The sequence below is a fragment of the Anneissia japonica genome, unplaced genomic scaffold (genome assembly GCF_011630105.1).
Source record: "Anneissia japonica isolate Jap-2015-1 unplaced genomic scaffold, ASM1163010v1 scaffold1128_len1000024_cov185, whole genome shotgun sequence".
NCBI classification, from domain to species: Eukaryota; Metazoa; Echinodermata; class Crinoidea; order Comatulida; family Comatulidae; genus Anneissia; species Anneissia japonica.
The window spans coordinates 608,865-630,761 of NW_022705247.1; the positions used below are offsets into that span (position 1 = coordinate 608,865).

The 21,897-nt window shown below is 32.7% G+C and overlaps 1 protein-coding gene across 1 annotated transcript in view; it reads right to left on the minus strand.

Moving 5' to 3' along the window:
• The window catches only part of LOC117105463 (serine palmitoyltransferase 2-like), a 32,718-nt gene that overhangs the window by 5,614 nt on the left and 5,207 nt on the right, over nucleotides 1-21,897 (minus strand). The window contains exons 2-11 of the mRNA XM_033246613.1: nucleotides 19,649-19,819; nucleotides 17,339-17,493; nucleotides 15,824-15,969; nucleotides 14,577-14,701; nucleotides 8,144-8,237; nucleotides 4,940-5,045; nucleotides 3,640-3,859; nucleotides 2,951-3,065; nucleotides 2,247-2,382; nucleotides 1,519-1,648 (exon numbers count right to left, since the gene is read on the minus strand). Of these exons, the coding sequence (XP_033102504.1) occupies nucleotides 1,519-1,648; nucleotides 2,247-2,382; nucleotides 2,951-3,065; nucleotides 3,640-3,859; nucleotides 4,940-5,045; nucleotides 8,144-8,237; nucleotides 14,577-14,701; nucleotides 15,824-15,969; nucleotides 17,339-17,493; nucleotides 19,649-19,819 (1,398 nt within the window). The remainder of the gene's footprint in view (nucleotides 1-1,518; nucleotides 1,649-2,246; nucleotides 2,383-2,950; nucleotides 3,066-3,639; nucleotides 3,860-4,939; nucleotides 5,046-8,143; nucleotides 8,238-14,576; nucleotides 14,702-15,823; nucleotides 15,970-17,338; nucleotides 17,494-19,648; nucleotides 19,820-21,897) is intronic.

A 21,897-nucleotide genomic window follows, 5' to 3' on the forward strand; every position in this document is an offset into this window, starting at 1 on the left:
ATAGACAAGCTAAATTGATAGATAAAGACAAGAAGAATACAATAAATGTTTCCGTGATTACGTTAATTGTAACAAAATACTGCACTGCCCTGCTATTCATCGCTAACTTAACAGCCTAGGCCCAGTTGAGTCATAGCGAACGTCGTGGGCCGGCATGACACGGTTGCTCTGTACTCATGCAAAGGTTAAAGTTGAAATCGTGACCATTCAAGTGTTTAAGTATGAGAGAATGGTCTGGGGCAGAAAGATTATTACAAATTTATGAAACCTGATTTATGTTTTATTTCTTTACTTTGTTTTCATTTTGTATTTTAAGTTTTTCACTTTTAATTATAATTGATATATAATGTGTGTAAATGGATAAAAAATAAATAAATGAGTGCACATGAATCAGTGCCATACACATTCGTCTTGGTAATCGTCAAACATGTGAAATTACGGCAAACAATGCGGCTGGGTACATTCGGATAGACGCTTTGTCGCCGGGATTTGTTCATTATTATTTTTTTAATATAAAACAAAACATGTCAACTATTGAATTTATTTAGGCCTACAGTAAGTCTCATCTTTATCTGTTTTGTTGCATTCCTCAAATTATGGCCTAGGCCTACCTGGGCCTAGCCTAAAAAAATCGCGTCAGCTAGCCTTGGTCCTAGGCCTGCTCGACTTAGGCCTTTTGTGATTGGTCCAAAATTATGGAATGAACTCCCCTATGATATTTGCCAGGCCCCCAGTGTGCAATCTTTTAAAAAACTTTTAAAAACACATCTTTTTCCTAGAGAGTAGTTTTTTAATGGTTTTTACCTATACTTGACTGATTCATAATTTTATTACACACTTGTGTTTTATTGTTGCTATGTTTTTATCGTTGACTAGCTTTTTGTAGGAAATTTTATTGAATTCCAGGTTTGTAATTTGTACTTGCCATTTCTATTAATTGATTTTTATTGTACTTAGGTCTACTTATATATTTGTAAAAATGGGTTTTAATGTACTACACTTTGATCTTTGGAATTTTTATTGAATTTGTACTTGCCATTTTTTATTGATAGATTTAAAATATTGTACTTATTTTTATCTTTGTAATAATGGGTTTTGATGTACAGTGCTTTGATCTTTTTCGTAAAGGTGCTATATAAATGCTTTTTAATAATAATGAAATAATAAGTTCAAAATTTGGTATTTTTAAATTCTGCATTACACAAGAACTGTATGATGAGATTTGATGAAGTATTAATGAAGCTATGAAGATTTAATTCACTGGATATCAAACAAGTAGTTTAATATTAAGGTGTATATATGAAATTTATTTTTAATATACTTTTCAGCTGGATTTAGTATATTTTGCAGAACTGTTCTTCAATATTGTCTTTTTCATAGACTGCAAGTACCTGAAATTCGTTGAGATCACGATTCTTGAGGATTTGGCTGCTATCATGAAATTTGACAGACGTACAAATGTTGGGTTTTGCTATCTAATATTTTAGTTCATTTTCAATAATTTAAAAAACAGCTTACTTTATCCAGCTGCTCTCTGGTGTGTGAGGACGAAAGACAGATCCGGCATCTTGCTTCAATAATGGGCGTGGCCGGGAACCCGACAACTACAACTGCTATGCCACGTGCTCTACACTCACGTGCTAGTGCCCTAGTTAGGTTAGATATGAAAAGTTGTGACAAATCAAAAATTGTTCAGTATTTATAACATATTTCATAAACCGAAAGGTCCACTGATTATTCTCAGATAAGATAGTATAATACATACTCCAAGTATCGAAATGCACGCCATCGTGTCGGGATTCAATATTTCGACATAATTATGTCATCGTCAGGCCTGATGACGACATAATTAATGTTGAAATATTGAATCCCGACACGATGGCGTGCATTTCGATACTTGGAGTATGTATTAAACTATCATATTTTATAAATACATGTATGAAAAGTAATGATGATGATGATCAATTACTACCTGACGGTGGTGATGACAATGATCAATGAAGATGATGATAATATAAGAATATTATGAAGACAATGACAATGATGAAAATGGTGATAATGACAATAGTGTTGTTGATGATGCTGCTTTTAATAACAATAATCCCAACAATATAATCAATATGATATTTATGAAAATATATGAAAAATATTGCACATAACGTAGCAAATAATATCATACAACAGTATAAACAAAGAAACCAAATACAGTTACAAAACAAAATAACTAGTATTACTGCTGCACTTACGCAAGCTTGCCTGGCATGTACACCATGAATGGGATGACAGGTGAGTCCTTGTTTCCATAAACAATAAAACCCAATTCGTTCAGCCTCCTTCGAAAATACAGTGTATTTTCAGCAAGTTTCTTAATTCTTATCATCCCTGAAAGGCAAAACAACAAGCTATCTCAGGTACCAGCTGGTTTTGACAACTCACGACTCTTGACATTGAAAATTTATTCTAATGAAAATTGGATCCAAAATTGTGCAATATAAGGCCATTCTGCTTTGTTTTGGGATTTGAAGTGAAAATATTGAATGTTTATGCAATAATATACATTAATCTAATTTTGTTTTTATACTGAACTATATTTCATAAAGATGGCCTTCAAAATAATCAGAATCAGAATAATTGGAAACTGCATTATCTTGTCAATCTCATTAAAAGTTTAATTTACAATTTTCTTCAGATTCCTGTAACCTGCATTGAGTATATTTTTTTCAACTATACTTTATACTCATATGCTGACTCAAAGAAGACATGAAATATAATTATATCATAAAATAATTGTATCTATTTTGCCAATCTTGTTTAAAGTGTAATTGTAGTGTATTCCTAATTTAGGTAACTGCCACTCAGATGATGAACACCCCATTTTATATCATCATGAACTCATCTTAGACATGCCCATTTTTACTACCATTCATATTTAATTATACAAGCTACACACCTGACTTGCCCATGATACAAGACATACTAGAAATCACCTGCTGAACTACAGGTGGCGGCATTGATGTTGCATAGGTGGTACTGTGAGAACATGTCCTCAAATGGTCTATCAATTTCTACAAAGAATAGATAAATATAATAAAAATAATAATATTGTTCATTATATTTTTGTAACAGAATATTATATAACCAATTGACAACATAACAGAAGAAATTAAATTTTTTTTAAAAATAGGACACACGAACGACATGAGAACACAAGCAAATGAAGAAACTATGGACAAAACATGAAAGACCAAAGCAAACAAAAAAAAAAACAAATGCTAAACTGAAGGTGAAAAAAAAAGAACATTCAGTCTGATGAGAGTTATACAAGTTGGAGCAAAAGGATGGAGAAAACTTTCCAATTTATTATGATACGATACATTCTTTATTGTCACAATAAACTTTCATTCATTTGAGATATGTTGTTGATTTTATTTGAATAGTAGGCCTATCTTGAAATAAAGCAAAAACATGTTCATATCAAGGCTGCCATTGGATTTTAGTGATAAAATTGGTAATTCAAACAGATTTGGTAGACCACTTGCCAAGTTCACTCCCTTGTTTTCTGCAAATCAGCAAACTATATAAATACGGTGCACACATGATGTCAAGATGTCATAAGAATTTATGGAACATTCATCTTACCTTAGTACCAGCAATGTACCCGCCTGAGGCGCCAAAACTCTTAGTGAAAGTTCCCATCATTATATCTACATCTTTTGGATCTAGGCCAAAATAGTCTACCACTCCACGTCCATGAGGTCCAATTGCCCCTATGCTGTGGGCTTCATCCAGGTACACGTAAGCTTTGTATTTCTTCTTCAAGGCCAGCAACTCAGGTAGCCTAACAATGGAGCCTTCCATACTGATTGATAAAATACAAAAGGATAGAATATAATTGCAAGCTAAATACTACATAACTTCCTATACTATTATTTCCTTTAACAGAATCTATGCTATCATTTTTTAAACTATTATGACACCAAATGACAACAATTCAAATAAGGGCCTTTGTCTTAATTATGAATTTTGAATAAATACACCTGAATAATTTCAAAACTTTATCCAAATGTTTCTCATTATAAACAATACCAATACTTTTTAATCAATGCTTCCCTGCAATTGCTAATAACAATATTGTTTTCTATTAATGTTCACCTTAACTACATCAATGTTTTCTTATTAAAGTTTTTCATTACTCTTTTCTCATTACTAGCAGAGTACATGTTTAAATTTTTATTGGCCTTCACTAACACAATCAATGTTTTACTTGTTATTCTTTTCCTGTAGGCCATACACCATGTTTCTCAGTAATCTCAAAATTATTTTAACAGCTGACTCAATGAATTAATCATAATGTTTAATAAACAAGTCAGGTTAAAAAAAACACCCTCTGATTTCTTCCTGATGCATAATCACCATATTAATTATTACATATTGTTTTTAACATAAATTATTAACTATTATTTATAGAATCAATGCTTCAGACATCTACATAATCAACAAGGCTTGTTTCAAATGCCTGCAAATGTTGATAGCTTAAATGTTAATCTAAAAATACCCCTCATTAATCCCCCACAATAACAATTTATATACCCAAATTAATATACCTTAATTCTGGTGTATACCCCCCAACCCCTCCCCCCCTTGTACGCAAAATTAGGAAAATCTTGGGGTCGGGGGTGAGCTTATACCCAGGAAGTCCCCTTTTGAATCACAATTTTCAGCACTACATACCTAATTTAATGCCAATTTTTTTTTTTTTTTTTGGCATTTGTAAAAGTCATCTAAGCTACTCATTCAAATTATACCCTGGGCTTTTTCCCAAGGAAAGGCTAGTATGTAAAATTGGGCATAAAGTAGGGGGTGGGCCCAAGCAACTATGTTACTAATAAATGTCTTTTTGAGAGTTTTCAATCAATATGTGGGTTAATTTCTGGGTTACCTGTAGATGCCTTCAACGACGATGAGGATTTTTTTCCATGGACGGAAGTGCTTAGGTTGTCCCTTGACGACTGCTTGGCGAAGCTTCTTCTCAAGGTCTTTCATATCTGCAATACAACAATAATTATAATTATTTAATGCAGTAATCAATGAATACACATAATATTGTTTTATAATCTAACTGTAGACTGTAAGGAGAGGGATGAAAGCTGGGAATAAGGCCTGGAAAGAAAATTGTGCATTCCACCATGAAATAAAATGACTTCAGCACCAAATGTTATCTCTATGCTATATAGCCAACAGTGGTTGCCTAGAGTAAATTAAACAGAAGTTTATTTTTTCCCCTCTCCCTCCTTAAAATGCCTCTGACCACTGTTTGTTTGTGCAGTTGTGTGATTTTGGAAGCCCTGCTGGGGCCTTAAAGAAAGCTATGAGAGATACTCTCAAGTCTTTTGATTTTTTTTGATTTTTTTATCACAAATGCATATTATTGCAGCTGTTCCTTAAATCTGGAATTTACTGCCCTAAAAAATCAGGTCTGCAGAAAATGTTACCATGTCGAATCCAGACTAAATAAACACCTGTTTGCTATGCATTTCCCCTAGTAATTTTGTAATGCTCTGTTCTTTTTCTTTCTTATTTTTTTTTCTTTTCTGTTTGATTTAACCAGTATGTCTTGCTGGTTCTGGTACCATGAGCCAGAACCAACCCAGATGAAAACAAAATAATCATTACTATCAATATTATTATTACAGCAAGGAAGCTGACAACTAAACTCTGCTGTTGGCATAATAATCAGAGTTCACTTTTCAAGAGTCGATTGTTTAGATTTTTGCATCAAATTTGACCATGATGAGAGTTTTGTTAAGCGACCTTCTTTCTTTCAGCTGAAATAAGCTGTAGTTGATAGCTAAAGCTATGAAAAGAATTGATTATGAAAAGCTAATTATTACTATAACAATGTTTGACATTGAGTAAAGTAGGGAGAAGAGGGAAGGAAATATAAAATGATGAGGAAGGGTATAACTTTTTCCACCAATTCTAATACAATTATGCAATAACAGACATAGGTTTGAAGACAAGAGGACACTGTAACTGAAAAAATGCATTACATTTTAAGTCATTATAGGAAAATGAGGAGGAAGGTAAAGGGGGATAAGGCAGAGGGATGGGTAAGAGGAGAAAAGAGAAAGACTGATATAGATCATTGTTTAAGAATAAATAAAGTTCAGAGCTTTTTTTCTGCATTAAGCAATGTACTGTGCTACTGTTACTATAATCCATTATTTTGTTTACCGTATATTCCGGTGTATAAGCCGCAAATTTTATACACGATTTCCCCCCCGAAGTTTGGGGTGCGGCCTATACACTGGTCATTAACCTACTCCCAAAAAGTTCAGATCGTGATTTGCGGCGAAAATCAGGCACTGTCTGTCTAGGTTAGGCCCATGCTAGCCCAATTAATTAGCCTAGGGTAGGACCAGTTTGTAGGCCTAGTATTTGTAATTATTCTCACTTCAGTGCTGTACTAGGATTCCTACTACATTTTCTACGACATTCAAGCAATGGTTTGGGTTGTCTAAATAATTATTTTCATAATTACATTCACTCATAAAATTTTCGAAACATGCTGTTTCTGTTTGAAACCGCTTCGCTCAAAACAATAACAAACTACTTTTCGGGAGTTTGGTTCATGATGGCTAGTACCGTTATAGAGAGAAAATTGATACCACTATAATTTTAAAACAAAAACTTGTGGTGAGAGATAGTGCATGCTTCGCACAGTGGGCTGTGAGTAGTAATGACTTAGGCCTAGAATTACCAATATTTTTAGCCTAATACCGACTGTTATTAGTCACCATAATAATAGAATGATTGTTTAAAATAGATAAATATACTCAATAAGTATTTTATTTTATTAGATTTTATTAAACTTAAACTAAACTGATGTTGACAATTTAACGTAGCACGACCGTCTAACAATGGGGATTTCTCTAGAGCGGCCTAGAGCAAGAATACGTTGCGGTAGCCAGAAGTTTACCCGCATTTTCAGTTGTTTGGATTGTTTAATAATCGGCCGAAAAAGATGATATTTCCTTACGTGAACATTTGTAAGTAATGTCAATGATTCAAAGTAATTAGAAACTTAACATTATGGCAACGGTTTGGAGCTTAAAATTAGGTGCAGCTTATACACAGGTGACACAAAAAATTGTGATATTTCGCGTCCTAATGAGGGGGGGGGCGGCTTATACACCGGAATATACAGTACTTATTACAGGTAAATTAATTATGAGTTTCACTGTGTGGTATGCATATTTATGAGGCAATTATAATGCAAACACATGTGTATTATCAATGTGATTAGCCAATATGCACAGTAGATGGAGAATTAATAATGATGAATACTTATCAAAAAACCTCAGGGTTTTAAAAAAAAACAATACAAAACATGTTGTGTTTGTATGACAAGAAGGACTTTGTGTGCATTTTGGAATCATGCTAATTAATACTACAAGGATTGATCAGTCTTTTGGGAAGCATTTGTTCAGCTTCAATCGTAGACTTGGTAATTGAGGATTTTGACTTTTTTGGTTTCTGCTCAAATACAGTTAAGCGGAATCTATTACCATTTTCAAAAAACTTCAAAAACAATAAAACAATATCTTTTTGCAACATTTTATATTATTTCATAATATTAGATAGACAAGCCATTAATTTGGTATTTAATCAATGATTCAATTTACTTTTTTTATCATCAGAATTAATCTTCTTTAATTGTTTAATTTAATTTGACCTATGTTTCCTATGGTGTTTTCTGTATTGTGTCTAGTAACAGATAGTAAGCCTGTAAATCTACAGGGTAAGCCTGTCTATGCTGCACTATGCTGCACTGAGTGCTCCCACCATTGAGTCAATTTAAATAAACTGAAGACAGCTTAACAAAACTGATTCCAATAGTAAGGATGTACATTAGCTATTAAAACCAATCACAGGATATATATATTAGAATGTTTATGTTCCAACAGGACAAAGAAGAATTAATGTTCCGGCTCATAACCATAACTGTAGTTCAATATCATAGAGCAAGAAGTCAAACTACTATAGGCCAATTGAGTTGATGATTCTCTATTACAGGAACTGATTTTGAGTATTCAATCTGTTTGGGGATCATATTTTTTTTCCCGCTTATAACATAACTTACTATTATGCTGGAAAACTCGAACAGTGGCGCCAGACAAGCGAATTCCAAGTACTAATGAGGCATGGTTCATCTGATCACTCAACACCAGACAATGCTATAACAAAAAAAAGAAAAAGTAGTTAATGTGAAGTTCTTTAAACCTTTATGTAGGAAACACAAAGACCATATTTTACTATAAACCAAGTGGTCCACTGATAATAATTTAGATAATATAAGATCATACAGACTCCCAAAAACTCAGAAAAGCCATAGTGCATTAATATTTCGTTCTTTATTTCCTAAGCTAGGCTAGAAAAGAACGAAATACTGAATTATTATGGCTACTCTTAGTCTTTTTGGAGATTTTATATCATATTTTACTATATTTACTTAATAGATTTATTAAGAGCATAATGGCTGTTATGATGTGTTTTTCTGGTCATTAGATACTAATTAAATCTCACGCAATGTACAACCATGGAGGTATTATTGAGAAGGAGATCACTCGGCAACAGTTCCCTTTGACGCACCAAACCCATGTGTTCCCTGCTTTTGCATCGCGCGCGGGCGTATTACCCTATAATTCACATTTTTTCGTTAGCAACAACTTGGCAACGACATGCATTTATACGCTTCTAGCAGAGCAGTTGTGCAATAAAGCGTTTGATTTTAACCCATTAAATATCTTTATAATGAACAGTGTTCCCCTGATTAAATTTTTTCGAACATTTGGTATGTTATTATTTGTATATTTCAGGAACGGATTCCGTAAAATATTTATGTTAAAATTACTTCTGTGTTCATTATAATTTTGTCTAAAGATTGATTAGTTCGACTATAAAGCTAAGTCAGCGTAAAACTGAAAAATACTCAGNGTTTATTATAATCCTCAATCATTTATTAATTAATATCTGTTAAAATTAGAATTAGCGAATTTTGGCCAATTTATGGAAATTGAAGTTGAAATATACTATACTTTTAAAGGTCATGTAAATGTTCCATTAAATTCAAAACTTTTTTTGGTGGAAAATATTAATATGTTTGATATTTTATGAGAGATAAATATATCAGCTTCAAAATGGAAAAGATTGCGCAGCCATAGTGATTGACTGTATGTAGTGCGCATCGAGAAAAGAAGGTGCTCTCCATTTCGCCATGTTTAATTTTTTGGTAAACAATGCCTGCTGAAAATTTGATGGTGGGGAACACATGGGACTTCAAAGGCATCGTGCAAACGTTCTTCACGTGCTGCGGCAGCTTTGATCTTGGTTCATTTGCATAGCACTGCGTGCTCGTAGATTTTTCGAGTGATCTCCTTCTCAATAATACCTCTATGGTACAACCCCCACCATTTCTTAGTGAGTACTGTATTCTTATTCTGACAGCAAAGTAGCTTCAAACGAATTATTACACAGAACAGATCACAACACATTGACTTTTGTTAATCATTAGCAACATAGACACTAGTCTATAGGCTTTTAAATGGTAAGTACACAAATACCTTTTCAGGTAACTAAGGATTTGTATTTTTGGAACTTTGTGCAACAATGCCAGGCTTAAATAGATCTAAAGTAATTCCTCCATGGATCAATCAATCAAGCTGTTTTGATCCCTGATCAGTGAAATACACATTCAATACATTTGTACTGGCCTCCCAAGAGATCAAGAAAATAAATTCTGAGAACCAGCAACATGAGAACACTTATTTAGTTTATATTCATCTTATGTACTATTATTTCATTTGCAAAAAAATGTAATAAACAAACAAAAACAAATTAACAAATAAGACAGCTGCAATATGGACCACTTTTCCAAGGAGTTGTGTATGTTTTCTCAAGAAATATACTTAAAGACAGGGTAAATATGTAAATGGGGCGGATCCAGGATTTTTCAAAATTGGGGGGGGGGAATGGTTGTGTTGTCCAAGAACAGTGTGAAAATATGGAAATCAGGGTCACATGTTTTTTTTCACTATTTATGTGACCTAATTCTAGGGTTTAATGACAACAAATCACTCTCCATATTTACCTGTACCTTATTTATAAAATGGCAACCAAGGTTATTGTGTCAAATTTATTATTTAATGCTAATTAAAAGTGACATTTTAAAACAAAATACACAAATTTTGGGGTTTTTCTTGGTTAAAAAAAAACATTTATGCTAAAAAGTTGACTCTAGATTTAGGGTCAACAGTCTTGGCAACACATAATTTGTTTTTTGCTTATAAAACTGCTGCACTCAACTGGTGGAATGTCATTTACAGTAAACACAAATTCACTAACTCTACTATTAATATGGGTAAATATTTAACCATTATTAACTAAAAATCAAATTAAAAAAAATAACAGCTAGTAGCAAACAGTAATTACAACTTGGAAATAGTTCATGTATCCTCATTAAACTATGCATGAAGTTGAGAAAGTAGAGCGTCTGGTATAGCAAATAAGAAAAAAAAAATGGAATTTGCCACTATTTTAACCTTGTACCTATAAAGATTGAAATGAAAGAACTTTACTATCAGGCTACCATTTCATTGCTCATTCAGTATACAAAAATAAACTTAAAATAAACAAATATAAAGGACTAAACCAAGGCCAAGTTGTATTAACTGTAATTAATAATAATATCTTGTCCAAGACTTTGGATTAGGGGCCAAGCTTTTGTAATGATTAACATGTTTTACAAGCCTAATTTTAGGAGTAGACAATATATACTTATATATATATATAATACTCCAGCTTCGGAGTAAAAAAACATTGATATCATGTACTGTACAACTAAATTTGAAGACAAATTACACAAAAATTAATAGGAATCTTTTTGAATGCCGAGTATTAGCTGGTATCTCTGTGAACAGATCCAATAGATTACTATGTGAGTAATTATTTGTTTTGGATGTAAATCATATAGGTTGTGGAAATAAAATTGGTACAGGGGATATATAGAGTTTATTCAAGCAACATGAACAATGAAAGGCTATTGCAAAAACTTTTAATTTTAAATATTATCATTGATCGATTTACAGCTAACTTGCGAACAACTACACATCAAACATTTTACATTATTATGCTTATGTCAAACAATTGCAGCAAATTAATTTTTTTAAACATTATTTACCAAGGAAATATGAGATATTAATTATTCAATTCAATTCAAATCTATCAAAAATTCTGTTATCAAAAAATTATAAAAGAATATAGTTACAGTATAATTAAAATATAGAATAATTTATTCCATTAATATTAATTAAGTCAATACATGATATCTAGATACTTTATATGTCAAAATTCTATTAAAATTTAGTAATCCAAAAATTATGAAATAGCTATAATAAAAATATAATAAAATAATTTATTGCATTATAGGCCTATAGTCATTAGAAAAATATACATTTATTATAATGCACAATTTATTTAAATAGGCTTATTATAAGGTGCACCATAACATACAGAAATATTACAGAAACTTAAATATGAAGGTTGAAATGAAGAAGATTAATAATATCTACTTGCTAGAAATAATAAAAAATACAATACAATATTGATACAAAATATATATTGACTGTATGTTTGGGGTTACATTCCATACAATGGTTAAGGTATACTCTTGCTGAAACTTCAACAATGTTACTGTTAGGTTATATTTATACTGGTGAACTTAAAATTAAATTCTTAAACTCTGTGTACAGAGTTGGTTAATACTGGTAGTAAATTGTGTGTGCGCTCAACCATGCGATTTTTGTGTCCCTTATTCCAGTTCATCAAGTTGCTATTTCTGTGAATTGATTGAAGATTAATAATATCTACTTGCTAGAAATAATCAAAAATGCAATACAATATTGATACAAAATATAAATTGACTGTATGTTAAGGATTACATTCCATACAGTGGTTAAAGTATATACTCTGACTGAAATTTCAACAATGCTATTCCTGTGAATTGATACAGGTTATGCATATTTTTAAAAATTTAAGTCGTTAGTTCTCTATCTTGATTAAAAAACTTGAAAAACTAACAAATCTTATACCTGATGTTCAATAGGTGTGTGTGGCTATGTAATACCCTCTATGATATAGTACAGTAATATACTGTCATACAATAATAATCTTCTATGTTTGAAAAATGTGTAAAAATAAGAACAAAATAAGAACATTTTAAGGGTGAGATCAGAAAAAAATAAGAACACTGAGCCTGGGCAAAATGTTGCTGGTTCTTAAAATAAACAAAAAGTGTATTGGTTATCAAACTAAGCGTTTTCCCAGAAAGCACACAGACATTAAATAACTGGCCAAACCTCCATAGTGAATTACTGGGTTGTAGTTGGAGGGACCCCTTCAAATAAATCTGCCAAAGAATATGTTTGTGGGATTTTGGTCTATTTGGTTTTTGAAAATTACAGAAAAAGATACTGTATTGTCAAGGTGGTTAGTACAGTAGTAAGGGTCCAATGGCCGCTCCTGGACTCATTTGGACTGGGACGTAGCCCAGAAAGCACATGTGTTACGCCACTATTAAGGCTCTGTGGTAAAGTGGTAGGTAGTAGTAGGAGTCCAAAGCTCACAAGTATTACATAACTGGGTCCTGTTTATTTTAATATGGTATGCCTAAATTGGACTTTACGGGACAATATGAAAGACTACACCACTTTCAATATATGTGTATTGGAAAACCTTATTCGGCATTGGAAAAGCTTTCCAACGATACCAAGCACGATAGATTTTGGCGAGTTTGATTTTTTGACCCCTTGACCTTTTGGGTCATGTGACTTTATTCATTCCTCTATATCTTTGAAAGTTTGTATTATTAGGTATAGGTATAATGGAATAAAATGATCAGTGTATAATTCCCTTTCCATTGACACCAAACATACCCATGTTTTATGTGGTGTGTCAGCCATCTTTAAATTCAAAATGGCGGCTGATGACGTGGATTAAAAAAATGGCACTTTTTTTAATTCAGCACACCAAAAATGACAAAGTTAAGCAATAAAATCAATTTTGGCACAAAAGTCTAGCTGGATAACATAGCAAACTGTACTAATCACTACAGTAATGGACAAAACAAGACAAAATTGAGCTAAAAAGTAAAGGACAAAATAAGACAATATTGAGCTAAAAAGTAAAGGACTAAACAAGACATTATTGAGCTAAAAAGTAAAAGGACAAAACAAAAAAAGATTGAGCTAAAATGTAAAGAACAAAACAAGAAAGATTAAACTAAAATTAAAGGACAAAACAAGAAAAATTGAGCAAAAAAGTAAAGGACGAAACAAGCATAGATTGAGCTAAAAAGCAAAGGACAAATCAAGAAAAGACTGATCTAAAAAGTAAAGGACAAAACACAACAAGATTGATGTAAACAGTAAAGGACAAAATAAAATAAGACAAGACTGAGCTAAAAGGTAAAGGACTAAACAAGAAAAGATTGAACTAAAACGTTAAAGGACAAAACAAGAAAAGATTGAGCTAAAAAATAAAGGAAAAAACAAGAAAAGAATGAGCCAAAAAGTAAAGGACAAAATAAGACAATATTGAGCTAAAAAATAAAGGAAAAAACAAGAAAAGAATGAGCCAAAAAGTAAAGGACAAAATAAGACAATATTGAGCTAAAAGGTAAAGGAAAAAATAAGACAATATTGAGCTAAAATGTAAAGGAGCAAATAAGACAAGACTGAGCTAAAAAGTGGGGACAACTTTTACACTTTCTTACATTCTTACTATTGTATGAAAGTTATCAGGCTTTTCGAAGTGCATCCTATATTGATATTTTGACAATGCATATACATGCAACAAACAGCAATGAATAATTTAAATGCCAATTAAAGCTAATATTCCAAATGTAAACAATAATAAAACCATACTGTAATTCTCATTGCTATACTGGGAATCTCATCGGGACTTACAAAGTCCATCATTTACTAAATAAAATTTAGACAATATCTGTCTTTCACCAATCAACTATGACTTTAACATAGTAATGAATAATTAAAATGTTGAATTAAAGCTAATAATATTCAAAATACAAATAATATTGTAACCAGCTGTTTATTTACCATTTGGTAGTCTGTGTAGTCTGTTAATTATTGTGTTAAGGACAATAAACTAAAGGTAAAAAAATGTTTAGTTTTGTCAGGTGAAAATGCCACTTGACCTCTATCAAGGTCATGTGATTAATCCCCAGTAAAATGACTAAATATTTAAACCTGAAAAAGAAAGCTAATTCTATCCCTAAATTCTAGATGAAAGACTTGGATAAAAGAGAAGCTATAAACACAATGGCTTAAAAGCATACTCATGCTTTGCCTTATAAAATGATGAATGAGGAAAACGGAAAAGGGATTAGTGAATAAATCTAGCTTATAAAATTTGGCATATTATTATTATTACATGGTGTTTAAAATTGTATACTGACTTGTTACCTAGCAACAACCATTAATAAATAATTTGAATCTTACCTTTCCTACCAATGCAGGAATATTTAGCGCATTTGTGGCAAAGCCCATGCCAAATGTGATGGCAGATTCCACTCCAAGAAATTCGGCCGTCAGCTCCTCAAGTTGATTATGTTTGTCATAATTTCCTAATAAGACAAGATAAATGAAGACAACAATTAATAATTAAAATGAAAAAGGAAGAATGGCATGTGTTTTTACCTTCTTACATTTGTAATTTTGATCAATATTCTCAACAAGATTTGGGCTTATGGCTTTCTCTTGGACCTGGATCAAATATTTTTCTGGCTCTGTTTTGTTAAGGATACAAATTACTCATACAAGATACAAGATTCTTTTATTGTCACTAGTACACAAAATACAAGTAAAATATGTCTTCCCGATGCAAAAATTAACATAGGAGAAGTTAGACAAAAAATAAAGTAAAGACATATTACTGTACGACCTCTATTAACAATAATATTACTAATAACGATAGTAGTTATCATTATCAATAAAGGTAACAATAACAATAATAATGACAACATTGAGTTTTTCGTTTAACACCAAAAAGATGACTCAGAAAAATGTAATGACATATTTTTTAATGGAGATCCCTTCTAGTGGTGTGAACTAATCTTATGCTCTTTTTTGAAGACTTGTGTTCTTCACAAGGGCACTATTGCACATAAGGACAACACTTTAAATATCAAATCTAAATTAGTTATTTATCATTGTTATTAATCAGGTTGTTGTTTTTGTCAAAGACAGCTGGGTACCTCTCACAATGCAAACTTATCAGCGACCAGATTCATACTACTTTCCCATATGATACATTACCAGCCACAATACATATTAAGGTTACAGTTACGATCATGCATTTTACGTACCATAAAAAGAGGGGGGAATTTATCGATAGTTGCTGGTTGTACTTTATGTGTATTATTCAAGTACATTCCACTTTGCTCATACTTAAGACAACATTGACAGTAATAAATTAAAATGTTAATAATAACATATGGCAACTAAATAAGCTACAAGACAATTAATGTACTCAGTTTTACATACAAAAATACTGGAGAATAAGAAGTTCTATTAAATTTATTTATGAGTGTCCACCACCATGATTACAGCAACAAAAACAACCATTACATTAAGAAGATGAAAACAACGATAAAAACAAAAACAATTAATTACTAAAACATAAAAAATAATATAACAATCATACCAAAACAACAAACATACAAAAAGAAAAAGAAAAAAAACAATACCTAGTTCTTGGCGAACACTGCAGATTCCGACACCATAATCCTGGAGAGTTTCCCTCACCCTATCGTTGCAATATCCTTCCGTTTCTGAAAAGCCTAAATAATTGTAAGATCCAAAATTGATAGCTGATGTAGATTTGTCTGTATACCTGCAAAATAAATAATATTGAGACATGATTTTATTATGAATAAAAGTCAACTTACAACCATGCTAGAGATACAACAGAAGTGTGGTAAGAAGTAGGATGTTCTATTGTACAACTACTGCTTCTTTAATGAGCCAGTAATGGCTCAGTAGTTAAGATGCCTGCCTTCTAATCCCAGAGTCCTTGGTTCAATTCCTATGTGAGCAAAGGATTTTCTCGCATGACTAAAACACACCTCCACTCCCTAAGCCTCGTTATGAGACTCAGTCTAAATTTAATAATCTTTGCATGAAAGAAATCAAAATAAAAGCATCCATAATTTTGATCCTCAAATATGCAAGGAATGCAAGGAATCCCTACAAAAACCAATTATTCACTAAAGCCAAAAATAAAATTATACAACAGATATTAAATAAACATATTTATTATGCACAGAGGGAGGTGGGGCATGCAAGTCCTAGGGGCCTTAAATTCCCAGGGTCTTTAGGATTTAATACTACTTTAAGCGATTTTGTGCAGAGACTGGATATGGGGTTCTATTGTTGAGGAATTGCACCAAGAATGTCAAGCACCAACAGAGATTTATAATTGTGTCCATTGTGCGGAATGTAAACTCGGTCAAGCTTATAAAATAACACAAAACATGTTCATTCCATAACAAACCTGTTTTGTGCAGATCTATGCCGTAGTGATCAGATACATGGTCATGGTCATTCCAGTGTTCTAACAACTGGAACACTTTTTCCTGACAAATTTATCCTTTTAAAGTCAGTTGAGTGCACAGGGCTTGGCATGCCTTCAGGTGGGGTTTAATAAATTAAAAAGAACAAGACAGACAGTTGCAGCATACACCAAGAGTAAAATGATGTTCAGTTATTGAAAAAAGTGTGTCTAGCCTACTCAGGCCTGATCAGTGTTTTTTTAAAACTAAAACAACTTTTACCAGTAAATTTTATGGCTAAAATGGTAGGGAGAACACTATATTCAGTGCAAATGTTATAGTGCTCTGCTCTAATACTCAGATTTTAATGAGTTTAGGAATCCTACAAAGTGAGGATATATGATATCAACACAGCAGGTTAAAAAAACACTGGAAAACAATTCGATTTTGTAATGTTTCAAGCACTCAAATGCATTTGTTTTTTAAATTTGCATTTTTTTCCCAATTAGTATAAATAGATGGGAGATTTATAAAACTACTATTTTTACTATCAACATCATCATCATTATCATTATTACAGAGATACATTATGTAGATTTCTACATTTCAGTATTTAAGAATGGTAGCTGATAGCCACCGAAAGTGTCATACGCAAGTTTCAATTTTATAGTCTAAATATTGAAGAGCTCATAATTTTTTTAAAACACTTACGTGAAAGTCCAATTATCATCAGTTGAGTAACGGTGCATAATTCTTATCTCGGCTCCTGCGCTGCTGCACAATGGCACATTGAAGTTATCTCTTATTCTACGGTAAACATTGCGTGTGAAAAAACTATCAAAATCCTGATATAACGGGACAAAATCCTGCAATATAATCAATACAAATGTTTTGTTCAAGTCAAATCGTGCATGGTTCAGATTAACTGATTGATAATACTCTGTAATTACAAATGTTGATATATCAGGTTGACTTAATTCTGCTCTGATCTATGAGATTACTGTCATTATAATGAACTAGTCACTCTCATGCTTTAGAAACAAAATCAATTCTGCCTATACTGATTATGCACCATCTTATTTATAGTATTTCTTCACCATCATGCATGAAATTAATCTCCAACTTCATATTTGTTGTTCTTTTTGATGAACCAATAAAAAGTAAACTTTACAAATGTGTTGGATCTTATATTTGTAATAGTTCTGTTTTGGACACATATTAAAATCAGAATGAAAATATGAAGTGGAGTGAAGCAAAAAATGTGACAACAAAAGGTTAATTGTTACTGACACCACAAACTGTGCGCTTTACAATTGTAGAATCATACATCTTTGTGATACAAACAATGTTTGAACATGAGTTGTAATAATAAAAAAGCATTCAACAGCTAGGTTTATACAGTACATGAATGAAGGCTAGCATCTAAAATCAATTCTAAACTTGGGGGCTGGGCTTAAACTTGAGCATGGGCTTGATGTGGAATTGCTTTTTGGTCTTCAATTTTCTCATTTGTAAAGTACATATAAACATGAATAGTACATCCTTTATCAGTTTGTAAAGTTATTACTAATACTAATTGTTTATTATTAGATTACTTATACTTATATCTCTAAAGACTAGCATAAGACTACTAATACTATTTTAGACAGCAAATGTTTCTCAAAAAGAGTTTGGTGATTAGAAGACTCTTGAGTTTGGTATTCATAACATAATATTAGGATAATTATTCCAACTTTGACAAGGATGATAATGACACTTGAATAATTTACATTTTATGTTTCTTAAATCACCAGGTTAATATTCATCTCACCATCATACTAATAGGAAATTTTTATAAAATAGAATGAAGAAAAAAATGGAGGTATAACCATTAGAAAAATTAAACAAATGTTAAGCATAAGCATTAGGATAATTAAATACATGATGAATATTTAATGTAACTAAGTGCTTAGCATTATTGCAAATCATCAATACCATAAGCCTGGTTCTCACGAGAGCCCTAGTATCCGGATCGGGAGCTAACCATTAGCACTAAATGTTAGCACCTGCGTGAGAACGACCGATCGTTTAGCCCTAACCATTAGCGGTATCCGGATACCGCTGACGGTTAGCAAGCGCTATCGGTTAGCATGTTGAGCGTGTTTCTATCATCAACCAATCACACGTACGCGTTTACAATTTCTAGTTTCTTATTGGCCAGTTATTCGATCATCATATTCTTGGTATCCGGATCGGGATCTTTTCGAATGGACGCACGGCAGCTAACGGTTAGCAGGATCCGTATGAGAACATAGCCAATATGATTCTACAGCAGAAATTTACTACTCTGCTAATGACATCAAGGTTTGGTCACTGTGGATGATGAAGGCATATAGTTTGCTTTTAATCTGTACAATGTTGTTATCTTCCTTGGTCTCTGTAAGAAGTTGCCAGATTCCTCATTGTACATAGTATCATTCCCCTGAATGTATCCCATGGTTCCTTAAGTTGGTTAAGCAAGTGGTACTGGGATGGAACTGAAAATGTAGCTGGTTCAATTCCCACAAACAATATGTGTATTGATAAAAAAGAAATTCTGTATTTATTTATATAGTGTATAGATTGTTTTATCGGGATTATTTTGAAACAGCACCGCCAACGCCTCACAACTCACTGGGGGACTTTTGGGGGCCTAGCCTGAGCAGCTGGCTAGTTTCAAATGGAGTACTGCACATTTGCCAGGCTATTTCATGAAAATGGTCTATAAAGTTACACAACAGTACCTTATATATGCACGGGTACTAACCGTTCAACAAGACCTTATTAAAACTAAATATACTCTTCACACTAAGCATTATTGGTTTTTTATTTGTGTTCAACCACCATTTGTTCACCTGTTATTCCGTCACCTTGCAGTTGCTTTTACCTCTAAGTGGGGTTTCCGAGTCAGCTCTGATGGCACTGGTATCCAGCTGAATACTATCTAAAATCACACTATCTTTATAAGAATTAATTACTGAAAAATAAACAGATTAAACTCACCCTTAATTCTGGTGATTCTTGTGCACCATGTATGTTCTCAATGCAATTCCTTCTCATAAAATCTCTTAAATAACCGAATAATGTAAGAATAAAATAACATAAGTAGGTAGCGACAGCGTTGATCAAGCTAACCGGTTCAAATGATTCGTAGAAATCTTTTTTGTAAACATCCTGAGGAAATAAAATACCAAAAACTTAAAAACAAAAGAAAAATATTTCGTTCATGGTTGGCCTAAAACCGTAACAGCGCCTAAAATGTCTAGCTATGTACCGGCTTTAAAGCGATGGCTGGACCTTAGTCTGTTTTTAGTTATTGTCCAATATACCGTAAGGTAATGAATACGATGTTTGATTCAAGCAACCACTAGTTGTACAGTAGTAGAGAATAGGCTAGGCCTTGATCTGGTCGTGGCTTGACAGCTCAGCGCAAGAGATCTGATGTTGCGTGCATACATCGTCGTTGCACTGACGTCGTTGATGTAAAAGTCAGAATTTCTTACGATTCATACGTTCCTTACAATTCTTACGACGCTTACGCAAAGTTGAAATAATGCCAACATCAATGACTTTTGCATTGATCGTGTTGGGCCACAGATAAACAAGCAATTTTCAGTTGCTTACGAAAGTTGAACTTATGACATTGAACACAACCCAGAGTCCAAAACGAGCACTTGCGACTGTTACATTGTGTTTAATTTTACTTGCGGTACGACGACATAAAAACATAATTTGTAGTTCTTATGACTCCCTTCTTTCCCATAAATCCCGTCCTTGGTACCCAAGATCTTCACGTGAATATATATACCTTTACTTCTTTATGAGCTGATACTAAAATGTGTTAGCAAAACGTTTAGCATTAATACCATGGATCATTGCAAAGAAGTTACATGAAATACAAATAGGCCTGTCTGATCATTATGGCTCACCGGACATTGTGACGTCATCATATTGACATCTGAATTAAAAAAACTGAATTTTTATATGATAAATATTATAAAAGATAAGAAGACACTCACCAACAGACATTTGTCAGTGAGAGTTGATACATATATCTCATATCAGGAGTCAACACTTCGTGACGTTATCATGCGCACGTGCATCATGATGTGCGCGTACACATGAGGAAATCTTTGAACATGCTCCTAATATTTTTTTTTTTTAACTGAATTAGCGTATACTGTAGCCCATTTTCAGCATTTAAAAATTGTTCAATCTACAGCGCGCACACTTCCTGAGGGTCAAAGTGCGGCGGATCACCTAACTCGTCTGCAATGACGAGTTCAAATCTAATGTTTCAATTATAAATTTTACAGTTAGAAATATTTCATTTACTTGTATTTGCTGGTATTGTACTATTCTTACAGTACAATATTAAATTCTGTGCATGCTATCTGTTGGGCTAAATTTAGCTAGCATACTGCAGGTTTCAGCCTCTAAGCGAGACTGGGTAGTGTGTAGGGCCCTGGTCCAAGCTCTGATTGTCGCTGTTTTTTGGGTCAGTCTTTTTACGTAATTGTACGTAGAGTATAAGTAACCAATTTTGCAATCTAAATTTTCTTCCAAAGTATTGACTAATACTCCGGAAAATACATGCAGAAGTCTAGGCCTAGCGTTTCTCGAAAAATCTCAATGTTTGGGGTCAGTATCTTTAGGACAATTAGCAAACCATTATGGTATATAAATTTCCAATGTATTTGGTATATAGTAGTTGACTTAGCATTCCAACCAAAATTATTCAACATCAAATATGTACTGGTTATTTAAAGTGCACATGAGCCAAATTATGTACACTGGGCCTACTGAATTATATTCCTTATACAAGCAGACTTGTTCCACCACCAGAATCATAAACAAGTGTGCCATTCGAACCAGCGCCCATATTCTATTTCTATGTTCCATTGCTCCTTCCTTAACCACTCAGCCATTCGACTTGCCATAAAAAATGAAGGTGGTGGAACAAATTATAGTCAGTCTTCAAGTGACTATCAGTTGTGTGTGTGAAGCAATGTGTTTTTGGAGAAAATCAACTTAGCCATGACTTACTTAGTAACCAGAGTGTATACATTACATGTATTTAGTAACCAACAAAAGATGGAATCAATGGTTTAACCACTGTGAAGCATAACTCCACAAAAAATTTTAATTAATTACTGGTAATTAATATAGATTTAGAGTAATGCAAGATTATCTTTACGGCTAATTGATTTTGATAGGCTTAATGTTCATGAATTTTTCATGGTTGTTCTTTC